Source organism: Meleagris gallopavo, chromosome 15 (genome assembly GCF_000146605.3).
Source record: "Meleagris gallopavo isolate NT-WF06-2002-E0010 breed Aviagen turkey brand Nicholas breeding stock chromosome 15, Turkey_5.1, whole genome shotgun sequence".
NCBI classification, from domain to species: Eukaryota; Metazoa; Chordata; class Aves; order Galliformes; family Phasianidae; genus Meleagris; species Meleagris gallopavo.
The window spans coordinates 15860673-15872353 of NC_015025.2; the positions used below are offsets into that span (position 1 = coordinate 15860673).

At 40.4% G+C, this 11681-nt stretch overlaps 1 protein-coding gene across 1 annotated transcript in view; it reads right to left on the minus strand.

The window, feature by feature from the left end:
- Positions 1-2143: 2143 nt before the first annotated feature.
- Positions 2144-11681, minus strand: part of ZCCHC10 (zinc finger CCHC-type containing 10) — a 9885-nt gene continuing 347 nt past the window's right edge. The window contains exons 2-5 of the mRNA XM_019620328.1: positions 11382-11581; positions 9593-9754; positions 7188-7229; positions 2144-3934 (exon numbers count right to left, since the gene is read on the minus strand). Of these exons, the coding sequence (XP_019475873.1) occupies positions 3670-3934; positions 7188-7229; positions 9593-9754; positions 11382-11581 (669 nt within the window). The 3' untranslated portion in view covers positions 2144-3669. The remainder of the gene's footprint in view (positions 3935-7187; positions 7230-9592; positions 9755-11381; positions 11582-11681) is intronic.

Below are 11681 nucleotides of genomic sequence, written 5' to 3' on the forward strand. Positions count from 1 at the left end.
AAAAAAAAAATTCTTGCACAAGTGTAATTTAAATCCTAGCATCTAAATAGAATCATAGAATTGCTCAGGTTGGAAAAGACCCTCAAGATCATCAAGTCCAACCACAACCTGATCGTACTGCCCCAACTCTTAACAACCTCTGCTGAATCACGGCCCCGAGCACCACATCCAGATGGAGGCTCTGACTGCAGGGAACCTTCCTGCAGAGACGCTGTAAAAACATCCAATAGAGCTAAGCCTGGCGCCACCTGAAATGGATCAACTGTTGTTACTGGCAGTTAAATGTGAGCTCAGTTATGAAACCAAGATATGACCAACATTACTACAAAATATGATGATATGAGGATGAACTCTGCCCTGTCTCAAAGTTAAGTGCAAACAGCTTCCCTACTCTATGGAGGTGGGGAGGGCACAGGCAGCTTCTCTGAGAAAGTAACGCTGCACTGTAAATAGAGGAGCAGTAAGTAACCAAGGTGCTTCATTCCTGTTACGTCTCAATCATGTCTTTAAAGTTATATTTTGACAGTGGCATTTTTGGGGTATCACCTCTCAAGCTGTGTAACTTCTCAATTCTGTGTAACGTTTTTATTCCTAACACCTCTTCCCACACGCACACTTTTTTTTTTTAGAACACATCTTGAACAAAATTAGACTGTGAAGATCTGCCTGACCCCACTCCTATCTCAGCGTCTGGTTAGAGACTCATCTTGGATAAATGTGACTTCATGAGGCTCAGGTACATGGAATGATTTTTGTATAAAACAAATCCACTCAATAGCTTTACACTAGAATATCAGGTTTCCCCCCTTCTTCTGCTCTCCTATCACTCAGCAGTATTTTTCCTTGAAATGCAATGCCTTTTCCTGAGGCTGTTTTTCTACCAAACTGCATCAATTGCTTCACTTCAATTAGTGATAGCAGCTTTACTTGAAATAGGAAGGATTAAATTGAACCTGTTCCAACATACACAACTCTCGTGTAAAAATATACGTGCTCAGTAAATAATTTCAGAGAAGGGAGGGTTACTTTGTTTGCTATCTATTAATGCCTTTCTGTACTTAGCCTAGAACTCTGAAAGACGGTAATTAAAGAAATACCTGTCAAAAATAATTGGAATTGAAGCATCTTGTGACAAATTATCAGGATACAGTGTGTTGAAAGGTGAACTGGTAAGGAAGGCTCTTCATATGCTGTTGGGTTTTAATCTGTAAAACAAGATACACAAACATAAACTCATGAAAATAAAATGTTGTACTTAAAAGTAAATACTCAGTGTGAGAGTAGATAGCTTTGTGGCTGGTCTGGGACTTTATCAGCTCCAGGCAGTACTTGATATGCAGTTAAAGCAGTAAGACACCTCAGTCTCCCCACTCATAACCCAACAGTGCACTAGAAATTAACGTTTCATTAATGTCATCTGTAATTACATTGCCTTTTCATACCTCCTGCTAACAGAACATAACATACACAAGGATTTCCTTTTGCCTTGGTGAATGGACCCAGCTGGCTGCAGAAACTGTAAATAGAAGTACAACCCCTGAACTTAGCGACTTGCTTCAGCACTTAGCAAGCTGTTTGACAATCATCAACTTTCCTTTCTTGGCGGAGATGAGTTAATGAGGAATATCACTACACTTCTGATGAACCACCTACACAAATACTAGCAGCATTACAGATTGCAGAAACAAACATACAACACGATCTTAATAGGGCAACAAAGATAACTGAGACTTGATCCCTTGTCCCCTCCCTCCTAATTAACTGCTGTTCCTCATCACAGTCCCCCTTCACATCCACACTGCTGCTACTGCTGCTCAGCTCCTCAACGCCACCCAAAATGAGAGCCTGTAATCTCTGCACATGGTCTCCATGAAATGGGCATCATGTCCTCTTCCAGCAGTCCCCAAGCATCCCAACAAACTGCTCCAGTCATCACAGTTTGCCAAAGCTGTCACAGGGCTGGGATTAGGGTCAGCTCTAAGAATACAACTCTCCAAATGCCTTCTCCCTACCACCACCACCTCTTCCACACTTTACTACTGCATCACTTACATTTTGATTGCCATTAAGCATAAACTTAAAAAGCACTGTTTAATAATTTATTAACTTTTTCCCATTAAATAGTACATTCACTAAGGAGGACTTCAATTTTCTGTTAATTTTATTTACAAGTCTGCAGCGTTCTGTAAAACACAGTAATGATAACAGATTAAAACACACAACATATATATTTTCAAACATTTAAATATAAGCACAGTTTATTCAAAAGTAATACTACACACTGCATTTTCCATAAAAATATAAAAAATAGTTACTATATTTTACCTAAATCAAGATATTTAAGAATTCTTCCACATGTGATGTCCCCTCCCAAAAAAAAGGGAACTCCAACAATAAGAAATCCAGGAGACAACATCCCAAATTAGAATACGAATGCCGACTGCTCAAATCCACCAAAAGAACACAGAAGTTTCAATCTGTAACCAGCAGTAATGTTCTGCAGTATACATGGGATTTTTCTTTGCATCCATTTGCATCTCCTGTTCCAGATTCTCACAGAGACATATGCACTCACATAAATGATGGACTGATCATACTGCAGACCATAATGCCAGTCACCACGTGCCCAACAACACAGATTGACAGTCTCACGTTACACAACTTATTATTATTATTATTATTTTTTTTTTGCAAAAATATCAAAAGGGAAACTTTCTCCTTTGGGAATTCCTTTTAAAGACAACTCTTCTCCTCACTGAGTATTCAGTGAAAATAGCCTTCCTCTCTCCTAAAAATAGTGCCATTTTTGTTTGTTACTACCATTTCTACTGACTATTCTACACTGAAAGCTAATAGTTCTGAAACACACCTATTCAAGCCCTTCTTTCAATAGGATACAAGTGATTTACAAAAAAAGGCACAAAGATGAAACTCCTAAGCAGCATCAGTCAATCCTTCCATCGGGCACTGCTCCTCTTTCTTACACAGACATCGCTGCAAGAGACACTGTCTCAGCAAAGCACTACAAATACATGAACTGTGGAAACAGGCAAAGCCTCTGTACAGTACAAGTAGTATATTCATCATTAACAAAGGAACGCTATTGAAAGTTTTATGTTGCAAGTAAGATTCAACCTGGAAGCATCGGGAAAAGCCACCAGAAAAAAGCTCAGCAGCATATATTCGTTAACAGTGAGATGGAAGGTCCTCTCTGTGCAACTGTGCATTCCATTTCAACAATGACAGTGCACAACAGGCAGCAGTGTGAAGCTTTTGCTTCTAATAGTTTAGAGGATTTTCTAAATGTAAGAGAAGTTGCCATAAACAGAGTAGCAGAATATGATGCACAGCATGATCTGAAATAAAAAGATTTTGCTTTCCAGCACGTAAACATCCAGGTTACTGGGCCTTCGCTCATATAAACAAATCTGATGATAGACTTTTAAACTAAAAAGTAAGATTTCCCATAAAATGATAAACCTCAAAAACACTCTTTCAGTAAGTTTCACATGTCACTTAATACCTTTCATGTCCTATGAATGACACAGAACATTTAGAAAGTTTTAGCAGTAGAAATGTTGACCAGTTAAACTGTTTGGCAACCACGTGCTCAAAACCTCTTTGAAGAATGTTATAATTCACTCAGAAACAGTTCTTCCCTGTAACACATTATTTCTTCTTCTTTTTCTTTGGTGGCTCATCATCAGAACTACTGTCTGTGCTGCTACTGCTACTGCTGGAGGAACTGGAATCTGATTCAAACTCCGAAGATGAGGAAGTACTACTCGAGGATGGAGAAGATGAGGATGTGAAGGAGCTCTCATCACTGTCACTATCAGAAGAAGAGGAGGTAGAAGAATCATCACTGTCAGATGAGGAATCACTAGCTGAACTGTCACTGCTGCTGCTGCTGGAACTTGTAACACTTTTAGATCTGAAAGAAAACAAATACACAGATGAGAACAGTTCTGCTACAGAGAGAGTGCCCTTTATACTCTGTTGTAATCCAAAGATCAATTAATTGGTCTGAACATTTCCAGGCCTGAAAATTTAAGAATCTTCCCTCCCTCCTTATCCTCCCAGCTCCTGCCTTTATTCTGAAAGAACAAATGTTGGCTATTTGAGCAACAGCAGAATGACACCACGCATGTGAAGTAAGATGGCCCATAGAACATCAAAGTGAATGCAGGACTACAGGGAAAAAAGGTAAGTTTGAAAGTTGGCAAGGCTTTTAGGAACATCTAGTGACTTCATTGGCCTACCTCAACACAGGAACAACATTGCAGAAAAAGCATGAATGTGCTGTACTGCTAAAGCTTCAGGCAGAAATTAAAGACTGGATGCCTAGAACTGTAATAACAAGTGAAATTTTGGCTATGTAAGTGTTGGTGGAAATTTCATCAATGATTTCACAAATGTTAGAATTGTGCTCAATCTGTTCCTAGATTACTCCTGTCTAAAGGAGCCAAGCTTTCTGCAATTACATGGTGCTTATATTTGCAGGGTAGGAGAGAAGGTGTGGAAACAGTCCAGGTTAAAGACATTAGGAACACTGGAAAGTGTGTTTGTGCATGCTCTGCAACTTCATTTATTCTCCCTCCATTTCTAGCCCTTTCAGTAAGACAGCTGTTCTCAAGATCAAGGTCTTTAACACAACATAAACGAACCACTGAAGTTTTTCTAATACATCTGCCATCTCTTATCTCTCTTCCTCTGTGCAGATATAATGGCTGTTTATTAAAAAACCCAAAAGGTCTGGCTAAATATAGACTTTTTGCTGATGTAAAATTAGTCGCAAAATGAGAGAAAAATGAGACTATTCTAAACTGACACTTGGCATTTTCCGTGCAAACTGTTTCCATCTGAACAGCTTCACTGACTCATTTATATGGGCAAGAATCTAACAAAGGACGCCCCAGTGACTTTAATCCTTGCCCTGCCCCAGTCATCTTTCACACCAAATACATAGAAGCAGTTCCTGGACCTTCAGTATTCAGGTCGTATTCTGAAACCTATTCATAAAAACACCAGATGTAACACTTCAAACTTCCACCTAGAGGAAACAATAGCTACGTCTATAAGAAAAGCAGCAAGCAGATACTTGCTTGCAGATGATGCAATATTGGCCGCCGATACTTACAGAAGGAAGATGGTCATGGGATCAAGTAAAATTCACCTATTTTACCTTGTCCTGATTAGGTAAGGTGACATCCTCGATGCTAACGATTGGTAGATTCCAGATTTGTGGGTACACCACTGGAAAAGCACAACATTTCTCCAGCAGATAAGCATTCATTCACCTCACAACAAGCTCGTAAGTGTTAAGAAACTCATGAGTTTCCATGCACAAATCATGGAACAACTGCTGCATTTTGTAATGTACGTTACCATTCTTCTCAGACTTTATCCTTTCTAACTCCATCTAAATCATCTAACAACCTCCAGTGATTTTAACACGCTACTTAAATCAGATCTACAACGTTGAGCACAATTAGCTGGATGTTTACGTGCTGTGTGGCCTGAAGGAACGAGTGAATTAGGACACAATTTTACCCCTTAGACAGTTGGAGTTGTACATCATTCATAAAAAAAAAAGACCCTCCATGAAGGGGGCTTTCAATTAACAAATGAAGCAATGATGAAGCCAACACAGAAGCCAACTCTGTGCCACATAAGGTTACAGCACTGTACAAGAGCAGTTTTGCCCATTCCTGCTTTTCTGGTTAAGCCTGTAGGTTACTGCTGCTATCAAAACAAACACACACTATGGAAAAGGTTTGTGCTCTCTGCCAGAACCCAAAACTTTGGCTTTTTTTTTTTTCCTTTAAATCTGGAACCTGCATATTTAATGGCAATGCTTTGCTGAGTTTTCTGCATTTAATTTTTCCTGGATCACAACAAAGAGACATAAATCCCACACTGTCTCAAAAGGAATTTATATTGCTGGATTTCATACTTGCATAAAAACAGGATACCAATTCAAAGAGTACAGAAGTTTCAGGGGAAAAAAAATGGCTGAACAACTTCCTACCACAAATCCTTCTGCTCTTTTTTAAATCTGGCAGCAGTTCAGGGCTCAAATCCTCTGAAATACAGAATGCCAAATTGAGGACTGCAGCACACGAGAAAGCTGAGGAAGGAAGAATTATGAACTCCATTGTTTAGAAATCAGTTGGATTTATGACCTCACCATTTCCAGGTAATTCCAACAATAAATAGACACTGCTGATAAAGAGCCCCTCAGTAATCCTGATCAGCATCTCAGTTCTGCTATCAAGTACTCCAATAAAGCCAGATGTAACAACAGCTTCATATAAAGGCATGTTTTTAAAAACTGCTGTGAACAGCTGACACACAAAGCAAAAGGCTTTTTCTCAAAAACCTCCTGAAATTGTTTTTAGATCAGATTTAGAGACAGAGGACAGGCTACTAAATGCAAAGAGACAACGAGATGGTTGTTGTAGAGACATGCCCCGTGTGTCAAAACTAATGCTCAGCAGGAGCACTACTGCCAGGGCTCAAGCTGCTCCTGAAAGGGTTCTGCTAGTAGAGATTGAAGTGGATTCCCAAAGTAGCATTACTACAGATTTAAAGGAGGAAGAATGTCCTAAGAATTTTTGGCTCAAATTACTATTTCTTTTCCAGAGTGAAGAGGAATGGGAGGCGGGGTGGGAACAGAATATTTACCTCCCAGATTTTTTATTATTATTATTCTCAAGATACTTATTCCATTCTCTAAACAAAACTTCAGAGACACAGCTGTTAAGAAAAGGGGATGCAAACAACAAACAGAAGAGCAAGACAGATAGGTGGAACAAGTACATACTACAAACAGTATGCTGTTCTTGCACATTTAACTACTTGATGAACTTTGAGGCAAAAGCGGGAAGATTTCTACTAAAGCAAAATCACAAAGAGATAAAAGCATCAGTATGAGAAAAAAAAAGAAACAAAAAACAACACAAGACAAAGAATTTAAGAGTTTTTGGAGAGGGAAGAGTAGAAATTCTCCCAAATATGTGCTATACAAACATCTGTAAAGAGGCTAAAAGCAGCAGTGTCAGTCAGCATTCACAATTTTGCCTTTCAGTTTCTATACACACCCCTTCCAAATTTCCTGCTGCAACAACCAAGTGCAAGATCACACACTGAAACAGCTGCACATCTTGCCATCATTACCCACATACCTTTTTTTCTTGGTCTTCCTTTCTGCAGTACTTTCTCCAGTGCTAATTAGAAGGGAAAAACAATGCCTTTAGTTAATGCATAGGAAAAGGAAATATTTAGCAGCACAGTGGAGCTGAGTTCAATATCAGTAAACTGTTATCCCACTGGCAGAGAGCTGTGCTGCCCAAAACTCATTCAGTATGCATTTTCAATCATTTTTCAAAGTTGAAGGAATATCTACAAATCCAGGACAGAAAAAAAAAAAAAGCAATTCATCTCTAATTTTCTGTGGTAAGTATGCTTTATTCTTTACTTTTTTCTTTGTACTATACAGACATCTTGGGATAGGAAAAGCAGAGGGGGTAAGGATACAGAGAAGTCCTGTGCACCCATATTTCACAATAACTGAATTGACTGAAACAAAGGATTAGAGGATGAAATTAGTCTGCAGCTTTCATCACGTTTTTCACAGGCACAAAAGGCACAGAACAATCATTTATATTGACCCTACCAGCAACTTGTCATTCATATTCCCATATATTCATACACTCACTGCAGGTTTTAGTAGTAAATACCACAGAACAAAGTTTCTTTTAACAAACTATCTTAGAGGTTTTCACCAGTCATCAATTTCAGATTTCAGATTTTTTTTCCCCCTCTAAATATTTCAGTTATATTTACCAGTTGCATCCTTTTCACAATTGACTATCAGAATACAGCACGTAACTTAGCCTGGAATTGAATTAAACTGATTAAAGTCATTCCTCATCATGTATTTACAAGGTACTTAATGCACCTCTGATACATAAGGAGGTTGTATGCTCTTTCACAAAGAAGGATACCTTTTCCTCAGCTGAAATTATTATTGAAAGCCATCTTAAGTACACAGAACAGAAAGCACGTAAATTGTAAGAGCTGCTAATACTTCACATTTAGAAATCAGTAAGCAGTATTTGTTGAGAAAGACTCCAGAGAAGGGTAGGAACAAGAAAACATTAAGCATAAGCTACATTATTTCAATAGAAGTACTCAGTGCCATTTGCACGCTGGCAAAATGAAATTTTGCACATTTGTATTTTCATACTACCATTATGAAAATATCACAATTATTACACAGAGGAGTTTTCCACACCCTCACAAAATCCTGTAGGCAAGAGGATAATTCATTAAACTCCAAACTCTGAACCAAGTTTGAATCTCTCCTATATCTCCGCATGTTATTAACATTCCCATTATGAAGGCTGTAGAACCCTCCCACAGGCAGCCAGGTACCAGAGCCACTGTGAGCACACAGTCACCCTCTGAAGCACCTTTAGGAAGGCCTGCAACTGAGCCAGGCTGCCGTGGGACAGCTCTGTGCCTCCCTCTGAGCTTTAACTCACATAAACCCAGGAGTTTGCTTCTCTATGAAACTACACAACTGAGAGTGGTTGATCCCCTGCAGATCAAACAAAGCTGCTCCACTACACCTGGTTATTTTCCCCGAGGCACCAATGTGTTTGCAGAGCCATAAATAAAGCTGCAGCATTCTGGTTTCAGTTCAAAGTGGCAGCAGTCCTCCAAAACGCCTCGAAAGGAAGCAAGTTTTAGATCCTAAGCACTTAGGCTCTAGGAGTGCTTATCTACACTACTAGAGGATTAAAATTGTTTCACGGTTACTCACTGAATCAGAATTTATTTCAAAATTAAGCATTTTATAGTACTCTTAACACAGGACAACTCCCAGTTCAGTATTTCAGCACTCCAATTTACGTTCCTGTCTCAGCTGAAACAGCCAACGAGGTCAAATCAGATCACTCTGACAGAGGTCACCACTTATCCTCTTCTTAGCAAGATAACAGAGCTCTTTCATAACTCACACCCTGGTAGCACTGATGACCTATGGTCAAAACACTGAGCTTCAAGAGGTGGTGACAGGAGGCATGTCTTCAGGTTCTCAGGATCAATACACAACTTAGTGGGAAGTCTTCACACTGCAAGGAACACAGAACTGAGAACACCCAATAACCTAACACTCATCTGTTTGAGCCATTATGTGCTTTACAGTGGACCTTTGCCACCTGTAAGTACAGTCAACAAAACTAAGCAGAAGTTAAAGAACTGCTTCTGAACATATTTAGCTCCACACAAACCTGCTTGGAAAAGTACACAAACATATGAAACTGAGCTACTCAGGAACCAGCATTTCACTAAAAAAGTCTCCAACTATTTTAACTTCAGCTTAGCACGCATTATTTTTTGCCTCAGATGCAAATCTGAGTGTACGTACACCACCCAGCACACACTATGCCTCTAAAACTGAACAAGTATCACAGTGTCCAGAAGAAATAACAAAAGAAAACAATCTAGGGCACCACCTTTCCCACCCTCACACCAAATTACCTCTTCATTAATAAGCTGAACATCCTCATTCTGCCAGTCTTACCTTTGTTGCAGCAGTAGTTGCTTTTCTTTTTCTTTCAGTATTTTTGCTAATTGAGCTGTCCTTGAGGGTCTGTGCAGGTATTTTCTCTTCCCCGTGCATTCATACGTCCAATGTCCAAACTCTAAACATTTCTGACACCTTACGTGCTGCTTGTTTGCCTCCCTATAAAAATGCAGAATTGTTTAAGTGACCGATCCCACGTCTGTCTGTTCTACCTACTGAAAAAATATGAATTTTCTTTAGCATAGCCTTCACAATATACATCACTACGGTTAAAGCAGACTGATGTCCATGGGTGCTTTAGCTTATACAGCTTGAGTCAGAACAAGAACAGTAATATCAAATACACACAGAACTTTGGCAAACATGCTACTGCAGTTACCAAGCTATTTCATACCAACTATTTATGGAAGAAGAAAGATGCTTTTCCAGAGCTTCAGCTTAAGCCTGCTTCTGGTTCAAGTAGCAAATGCTGAACTATGGCACTGGCTGTCCGTACAGTGATCAACTGCACCTCAATTTCTTTTCTCACTTGTACACACTTCTGGAAGTCTAGTTTGCACTCTTCAGTTTCTCACCCTGGTATTTATCACCCAACTGCCAAGCACTTCCAAATTCACTCAAAGCCAGGATCTGAGCAAGTAAAGCAGAGCTGCTCCCAGCTGCAGCTTATCTGAACTTCCCTATGATCTATTAAAGCCTGACAGAAGGTTTATTGTAAGAATGAGCAGATTCTTATTCGCTTTCTGCAGTGTAAATCAACCAAACACCAGAACCACAAGTGGGGATTTTACACCTGCATTTCAGTTTTTAAGAGATAAATTTGATCACTTTTAGCAGAAAACTGAGAAAAAATTGTGTATTCAGATTTTAGCACTTGCTCCACGATTCTAATGCTGGTTGTTTGTTTTTTTTTAAAGAACAGCTGTTTTTGTATCTTCTCACAGACACACTCCTGCTTTACAAATAAGGACACTCATAGAGCACTCAAGTGACTGACTCAAGGCCATATCATAAACTACTACTGGAGCCAGTGAACTTTAAGAGAACTGCTGTAATTTACTTCTGCCCTTGTATCATGTTTTCAACACCAAATTATTCATTTTTCAAGGCCAGGACACCTAAAACAAGGCCTGCAGAATGGTTAGCTTTGCCTTGTCTGGGACTTCTCTGTCACCACAGTTGCACATAAGCAGAAGAGGAAAGCCTCTCTGCTTCATCAACAGAGATGGTGTCACAAACCAGGCCAGACCTGACTCCACAGGAGAAGTTCAAAGCAGCAGTAACACAACTCCACATTTCTAGGGCTTTAACAAGGCTCACGTGACTAAGGCAGAGAACCCCATGCAAGCTAAAATAAGATCAAGCCCTAAAAGCAACGCAATTACCAGGAAACAGATCAAAAGAGTTCAGCAAAAACAGGGCTATGAATAGCACCCCAACACCAGCACGTGTTAATGAAAAGCACGAGATTAAGGTAATCATTTAGCAGAGATCGATGACCACTGCCTGAAAGCAAAGACTGGCGGATGCACAAATCAGTATAAACCTAGCAAGCATATGAAGACTTCAGAAGCGTTGAAATCAATCAATGGCTTCTTACAACTTAAATGAGCAAGTATTGCAAAAGCACTTTGAATTCCCAGTTACTTTCCTGTGGAAAATAGGAAATAGGTTACGGTACACAACGACAACGGAACGGAAAGCAACGATGTCACAAATCCTTCCATCACCGTAAATCTCTGAAATTCAACAAGAATCAGTTCGCACAAAACGAACGAGCTTTTACCGAGAGCAGCGCCAGCTCGTTTCTGCTCTCTGCGGTCCCGCACAGCTTCGGAACGCGACCAAACCTCCGAGCTGCGGCACTGCCCGCGCTGAGACCGAGCCCCGCACGCACAGACCGAGTCCCGCACGGAGCCCCGCGGCCCTCAACCCGGCCCACCACCCCGCGCCTCGCACGGAGGAGCTGTGCCCAACGGCCGGGGTTCACCAGGCCTCGGCCGCTCTCCTCCCGCTCGCTCGGCTTCCTCGGGCCGGCAGTCCCCTCGCCCCGGCCCGCCCAGGGAAGCGCCCTCCCGGCCCGGCC